This window comes from Nicotiana tomentosiformis, chromosome 4 (assembly GCF_000390325.3).
Source record: "Nicotiana tomentosiformis chromosome 4, ASM39032v3, whole genome shotgun sequence".
Taxonomy (NCBI): Eukaryota; Viridiplantae; Streptophyta; class Magnoliopsida; order Solanales; family Solanaceae; genus Nicotiana; species Nicotiana tomentosiformis.
In genome coordinates, this window is record NC_090815.1 from 90,520,567 (window position 1) to 90,528,850 (window position 8,284).

The following is an 8,284-nucleotide window of genomic DNA, read 5'->3' on the forward strand; positions in this document are numbered from 1 at the left end:
TTCCGTAGTAAATGTCAAGTTTCATAGTTTTTCTTTTTGAAATTAGTCATACATGTGAATAGAACATTAATTAAAGTTAAAAGAGATATATAAAAAAGCTATCTGCTCAGATTTCTGCAACTGAAATCGTGCAAAGTTGAGGCATCCACACTTGTTTTTCAAAGCTTCAGTACAGTATAAAAAGATAGAAAGTAAAAGGAGACTTTTCTCTTTGAATTATTGCATCAGAAATAGTATAGCTGCCATAATAGTTTATTAATTCCAGCTATGCTTAGCTTGCAGCCTCTATCGAACAAAAAAAGTATACCAACTCAAGTCAATTTGAGCCGACAACATGACAAAACCAAATCAAAATGCATACTCTAGCTTTTTTACTTTGGTAGGTTTTAAGTAATCTAGTGAGACTTTTACCTTCATTTATGAAAATCTTGAAAAGGGTAATTGTATAATTGAAAGCTATATAAAGAGTTCGGAGTAAAGCTTAAGAGGACAACAACTTTTCTCATTTGTTTCAAAGATGGGGAAAATGGCCTCTCTATTTGCCTCTCTTTTAGTTGTTTTAGTGTCACTGAGCTTAGCTTCTGAAAGCTCAGCAAATTATCAATACTCATCTCCACCACCACCTAAGAAATCATACCTCTACAAGTCTCCTCCTCCACCAGTGCATGTCTATCCATCACCACCCCACCACCCTGTATATAAGTCTCCACCACCACCCAAGAAGCCATACTACCCTCCACACACTCCAGTTTACAAGTCGCCACCATCACCAACTCCGGTTTACAAATCACCACCACCACCCAAGAAGCCATATTACCCTCCACACACTCCAGTTTATAAGTCGCCACCACCACCCAAGAAGCCATACTATCCCCCACACACTCCCGTTTACAAGTCACCACCGCCACCAACTCCCGTTTACAAGTCACCACCACCACCCAAGAAGCCATACTATCCCCCACACACCCCGGTTTACAAGTCGCCACCACCACCAACTCCCGTTTACAAGTCACCACCACCACACAAGAAGCCATACTATCCCCCACACACTCCAGTTTATAAGTCGCCACCACCACCCAAAAAGCCATACTATCCTCCACACACTCCCGTTTACAAGTCACCACCACCACCAACTCCCGTTTACAAGTCACCACCACCACCCAAGAAGCCATACTATCCCCCACACACCCCGGTTTATAAGTCGCCACCACCACCAACTCCCGTTTACAAGTCACCACCACCACCCAAGAAGCCATACTATCCTCCATATACCCCAGTTTACAAGTCCCCGCCACCACCAACTCCAGTTTACAAGTCACCACCACCACCAAAGAAGCCATACTATCCTTCACCAACACCGTATCATCCTGCACCAGTTTATAAGTCTCCTCCACCGCCAACTCCAGTCTACAAGTCTCCCCCACCACACCACCCCTATGTTTACGCTTCTCCTCCTCCTCCCTACCATTACTAAGAAGTGACATCACAAAGTTGGAGGTAATAAAGCCAAATTATTGAAGACATTTTCATAATGATATCTCAAGAATGCAAAGCAAATTGCATAACTGTCTTCATGCAAAACATTAATATAATATAATTTATAAAGAACTGCACTCTTTGCTTCTTATTTTCTTATCTTCATTTATCAGTCACCAGCTGTTCAGAATTTTCAGTATCTTTTGATATTACTAAGAACTAATCATATAATGTATATTCTTATGCAGGAAGCGCAGAATGTTGAGCTAAAAGAAAGGCTTTTTCCATTTTCGAGAGGTAATGAGAAAAGAAGAAGAAGAAAAAATGCGTAAATAATAAGCCTCCATAGGAGGCGAACTTCTTTTGTAGCTTCATGTTGTCTAAGCTATTGATATTGTTTGTACCCTATATTTTATATTTTATTTCTGTCTTTGTGTATGTTTTGTTCAGTTTCGATCTCCTTGCAAAATGCAGAGATTATGAGATGAATAAAGTTAGTTATATTATTATACGTGTTAATTTTCTCCTCCTCTCTCTAAGTAGCCTTTTGTTTTCTCTTTTTCTTATTTGATTTTCTTTAAATCAAACCATTTTAGGAGAGGGCCAGGGAGTGATCCAGTAAAACACGATGATTAGAAACTTCTTTTTTTTTTTCCTGAAAAAAATTTAACGTAGATTTATCTCTTTTTGTAGTGGAATTATTTCTATAGTTATGACTATTTTAAAATTGATGTCGCTAGACCTAGCAAATTAAAGTACTCCGGCTCCATCTGGCAGTGTACGGAGAATGGATTACTTAATACTATTCAATATGAAGTTGGACATAAAATCTTTAAGAGTGTTAGTGAATTTAACTCTTTAAAATTTGGAGCGCTACTCCTTTACTATTCATTTTTACTTTATTATTATTTTTATTATTTAACTCTTTTAATATATCTCTTTATATACCTAATTATGTTTATATAATATCTTTATAATAGAATTTTATATCTTAACTTTGGCGTATAATTTTGATAAATTAATTTTCGTGTATTTATTATTTTTATGTAAAATTGTAAGTTAATTTTATTATAAGTTATAATTGTACAAAAAATATATAATCATCTCAAAAAATGAATGGCGCAAGTATAAAAAAGATAGAATTTTTTTTAATGGAAATCAGAAAATAAAAATTAAATAAAAGATAACAATATAATATTGAAGAGAGAAGAATATAAAATGAACTATTCCTTTTTGGAGTAAAAATGGAGTAATGATTGGAGTAACTTTACTCCATTTTAACCCTTCGGGGTTGTCCAGTTGGTTTGGAGGGCGGTCATTTATGGATGACCTGAGATCGATTTTTCCCTCAATCCATCCTGGGTTGAGCCTGTCGCACAGGGGTTGCCTAGTGCGGTTTACATCCGCCGTGTAGTTTGCAAGTTATTACACGGAAAAGTTTACCCAGTACGCACAAAGTGCTCACCAGAGTCCTTACCAAAAAAAAACTATTACTCTATATTGGAGGACAAAAGGAAGAAGGGTGGGAGATGGTCTTAGTAGGATCGCCGAGCTTGAACCATCCAATAGCTATTCTACGTAAATAGTATCATATTCAGGAAATAGGATAATAAGTTAGTAAACAGAAAGTACCAATACAATCATTATTACTTCTATATTTAGGATAATGGTATCATATTTAGAAACTTCTTAAACTATAAATGAATCGGTCTAGCCAAAGATGGCGAATACTAGCTCACTGCTCACCCACTGTCCATATTTTCATATACCCTTCTTTTCTTTTTCTTTTTTGCTGAGAAAAGGCGGTATTTCATAATTATAAAAAATTAAAGCCAGTTATTAGTTATTAAACAACCTGAAAGCATAATACCGACCGAACCGAAAAAACTGATCGAACCGAAAAAATCGATTTATTCGGTTTCTGTTTTTCAATTTATTCGATCAGTTTGCGGTTTATAATTTTAATACATTAGATGTTTGGTTCGGTGATCGGTTTTAATGGTTCGATTTTCGGTTTACCCGAAAAACTGAATTTCAGTATCTGGTTCTCCTCTTGTCCATTGGTGCTTGAGATCACCTCTTTGCTTTTTCAGCGTAAAATATATGCCTAACATGAGCAATAACAGATGTTAAAATGATAAGCACTTGACATATAAAATGAAAATCTTTTTCTTGTTTACCTAAAATATTGAAAGAGGAAAGGGAACAATATGGAAAACTTTCGGTAAAGTTTTAAAGAAATGCCCACAAGGAGAGCAAGGAAGAAATCAAGGCTGCATGGAGAACTTATGAATAGTAGGTGCGACAACCGTGAAATTACCTTCTTATACTTTAGGTTCTTCCTTATTTGCCTGCTACAGTTACACATCCGAAATGTTACAAACTATTGTCCCATTTCATTTGATTTTGGGTAATCATGTCTAACTTTTGGGGTTGAATTAGGTCAAATGTCCTCTTTGTATTGACAGTAGAAGCACTTGCATCGGCGGCAAAAAGTAATCTATTTTCGTTGTTTTGTACTATTTTTGCCATGGCTAAACCGAAAATCAAATTGATTAAACCAAACCGAACCGAAATTATTATGGTTCGATTTTGGTTATTAAAATCACAAACCGAAAACCAAATTAACCGAACCGAAATTTTACAAACCGAACCGAACCGACCGATACCCATCCCTACTTTGAAAGCACATAGAGCAAACGAGGGAGGGATTTCCCAAAACGTGGTGTCTTAATATTGCTATAGTTTGATTTCGTTTTTCTAGATAAAGGTGCCCAAAATATTATTAAAACAGGCTGAATCAAACCAAAAAATTAGGATAGCTTTTACATTTTATATAAATACCATATCATAAGATAATAAAAAAACTTTAAAAGTATAACTGCTAAAATTTAAATTATATCATGAATGTAGTGCTAAAGAATTATCCAAATGTTCTTTTCTACTCAATCCTTAAACGCTAGAGACTTTGCACTTTTCAAAAGTTAATTTGATCAATTGTCTAATATTATATGTGTTTACTCTAAAAAATGAGTAACAATTAAATTTATATGCGGTTTAAAAGATATGTGATTTGATTCAATACGAATGATTAAGAACAACATGTATAAGTTAGAGATAAAATAAATGATCAAACCAATCGCAATGTGATGATCAAGCCAGATCTTAGGTTGAACATTAATTTATCCTCGATCAGACCCTCGATACATGCTCGATCATGAATAAATAAGAGAACAAATGAAGAACACTTTGAACAATAGCTAGAAGACAAAAATACACTTTTATTGCTTTGATTTGTGTCACATTGTGTCAAAATAAAATAAACCTTCCCCTTTATATAATAGGAGAATTTCAGTCTTAATACAAGTCTAAATAAGGTAAAATTTTTGTTTTTTCGATAAATGTCGATCCGCAGTTGATATCGGAAGGGATTTGCGCGGTAATATCCGGTTGAGGGCGAATATCATAGCCCATATTCGCCATGCATAACCGTTCTCCGTGTTTTTCGAGGTCCAAAAACTATACTTGGTCTGGGTTCGTTAGTTCACCGTGCCTGATCCCAGATACATCGTTCATATCTCATGGGTTTCGATACGAGGGGTCTTTGGGTCTTGATTATAATCATGTCGAGCTGTGCTTCCCCTTCATTTCCTCATCGGGGAATCGGGGAAAACTCTAGCCCTGATTTTACCTGTATACAGATAGTCCCTTCATTTCTCGGAGAGTAGATTTATCGAAGCGACGTAAAGCGATAAATTAACCCCGGTTCCTTCTTCCGTACGCTACAACCGAGTTGACAGGTCAGTGAAATGTCCCATCAGTTGCGTCGTTCTGACTTCGAATTTGTGTCAGCCGCCGGTTGAACGTCCCCGAATGCAAAACGACACGCATTGATTACCCCTTCTCTATAAAAGCATCGGTCCTTTTTTTACTTTTTTACTTTCCCATTCCAGAACTCCTTAATCTACCCATGAATTCTTCACTTATTCTTAACTCCTTCAAACCTTCATACATTGTTTTCCAGACCTTCATATTTTCATCTTCAAATCTGACCTTCATACCTTCATCATTATCTTCAAATCTTCATCCTTACCTTCAAATCTTCATCCCCACCTTTAAATCTTCATATATCTTAGAATCTGATGGCAAAGACTTCCAAATCTGTGCCTCAACAAACCGTCCCTTCAACTTCCAACCCATCCATGGATGCCGAGGTGGTCGTGCCTGAGGTGGTCACGGAACCTCCCTTGAAGAGCTTCATCCCCGGAGGCTGCTCCATTGAAAATGACTTCAAAGTCGAGAAAGCCTCTAGTCAACAAGACCAAGGCGAGGGGTTATGGAGGTACATCTGCTCAGTTATCGAGGATACACTCCCTACAGTTCGGGAGGACTGCAACTGGTAGGGCAATGAAGTGGTAATCTCTGATCCCGATGAGGACATTACCACTCATGTGGAAGGGTACCTAAGTGTTTACACTTACCCATTCACGCTTGCCCCGGTGGATCCTATAATTCTCAGTTTTTGCAAAAGGTACGAGGTCTGCCTTGAGCAGATTCACCCGTCCTTTAGGAGGATCGTAAGCCTCCTCCTCCATTTTGCCAATAACACCGAAGCACCTCGATTTACCATCGACCACCTACTTCGTCTCTACGTTCCTAAGTTTTCTGAGGGGGTTTAATCAAGCTCATCCATCAAGCGAGTAAAGCTCCATTCTCGATCATCGATGAAGATCGGGATCATGGTTGGGAGGGGAGATTTGTTCGGGTGAAAACGGAAGACCTCATTCCCCCCGAATTTTTACTGTTCCATGAAAAGTGGAACTCAGCACGTAAGTTTCTTTCCTTCCTGAGTACTTCAAATTTCTTTTGTTCTTTTTATAATTGCCTGTTCCTATCACCGTGCAGTGGTTTCCCAACGTAGTCCCTCACTTCAAGGAGTGGATCGAGTGAATCTGCAAACAAATATCATATTTTGAGCGCGAATGGTGCAAACTTTCAAAGGGTAAGTGGGAGGTCTGGTCCCATTGTGAGTGCTTCTCCTGAACAAGTCTACTTTCATACTCAACCTTTATTTCTACTAAGTCCTTTCTCTTGTACAGGTTGCCCAAGACCACTAAGTTTCATCCATTGGACAAGGACGAGGCTCTGTCCTCTCTTGCTAAACCCTCTGCTTTGGGACAGCATGTAGCTGCTGCATAGGAGGATAAAAAGAGGAAAAAGAGGAAATCTTATAGTTCCCCGGACGCCGAGGCCAGGAAGAAGAGAGTAAATGTCCGGGTCTGGAAAAAAAACAAGAAGAGAACACAAGTTGGGTACCAGACTCCAACTCCCTCTACCGGCTCAGGGATTACCCTGAAGATGATGAACTAGAGTTCGTCCCCCATGGGTCGACCATTGACGAAGAAGAACATGCGGTAACTGGAGAAGGTGGCCGAGAGGCCGATCCCTCTTTAGCTCAAGATCCAGAAGGAAAATCAAAAGTTGCGCCCCCCCGAGAAGTTATCCCTGCCTCGAGGGAAATAGTCGGTGTCATTGACATCGCGGAATCGCCGTCTCATACAGAGTCCATGTTCAACGAGGCTCAAGTTTCCAAGGAGAAGTCAAATGAGAAGGCACGGGGCAAAGATGAGGCTATCAACTGGTTTGTATGATTGAACGGAGTTTGGGGGGCCTCGAGTGGGTTTCAGGATGGTTTTGGACAATATCGTTGTTGGTTGTTCGTTCTGGTGTTGAACTTCGCAAACGCGGTGGGAAGCATGCGTTCGCGATGAAGCAATTGTGCTGGGGGCCATTTGTCTGTGTGTTCATGCTGGGTGAGTCTCATTCACGAGGGCTTGTGGCAGTGGTGCTTCGGGTTCACAACAAGGAGGTCGCGTTTGTGAAGAAAAAAACTGGGTCATGAGGTTTGGCCTTCATGCTCGCGAAGGTACAGTCGCATTTGTGTAAAGCAGGCCTGGTAAGGCATCGCGTTCGCGGGCCCCTTCTCGCGTTCGTGTGGGGGACTTTTAGCAGCAGAATATTTGGCCTTCGCGACTGCGGGGGTACTTCCGCGATCGCGAAGAGGAACGACTATGCAGTTTATAAGTTGCAAATCAGGTCTTCAGTCATTTCATCTCATTTCTCTCATTTTGAGCCAATTTTGGGAGATGTTGGAGGGACATTTTCATCATATATCACAAGTTAAGGCATTCCAACTTGTAGTGAGCTAAATACATGGGTTAAATTTGGATTTAAACATGCAAATTTGTAGAAATTGTGGAATTTTTAAAGAAAACCTAGTAATTGGAATTTTGGGGATTTGACCACGAAATTGGACATGAAATTTGGAATAAATTATATATTTGAGTTCGTGGTGCTATGAGTAATATTTATTTTTGAGAATATTTGGAATCCGGGCGCGTGGGCCCAAGGTTGATTTTTATTGAATTTTTATGTGGGGTTGAGGATTGTTTCTAATTGTTAAATTACGAATTTTTAATATGTTTTGATTTGTTTGCAAGTTCTTTGGCTAATTTAGGATCATTTGGCATTGGTTTGAGGTGTTGGATCCGATTATTGGATTTCAGAATAAGGAGTGTCTCATGTCTAACCTTGTAAGAAAGAATTTATCCCCACAAGTGCTTTATTTCCTATATGTTATGTGTTATGGGAGTTATGCACGAATAAGGTAACACGCGTCCGTGTGTATACTAGATTCTTGTTTATTTTCGAGTAGACATAGACTTACACCATGCTTTAACTATGTTACTTGGGTTATTCTTACCTATTCAAATGCTTTAATTCATGTTTTATCCTGAGACTAGACTTG

At 38.8% G+C, this 8,284-nt stretch overlaps 1 protein-coding gene across 1 annotated transcript; it reads left to right on the plus strand.

Annotated features, from left to right (window-relative positions):
* The first annotated feature begins 488 nt into the window (after positions 1 to 488).
* On the plus strand, positions 489 to 1,987 carry LOC104088628 (extensin-3-like). Its single transcript, XM_009593338.4, has 2 exons — positions 489 to 1,497; positions 1,725 to 1,987. Exon 1 carries the CDS (start codon positions 518 to 520, stop codon positions 1,472 to 1,474), a length of 957 nt encoding a protein of 318 aa, XP_009591633.2. The 5' UTR covers positions 489 to 517; the 3' UTR covers positions 1,475 to 1,497; positions 1,725 to 1,987.
* The last annotated feature ends 6,297 nt before the right edge of the window (positions 1,988 to 8,284 follow it).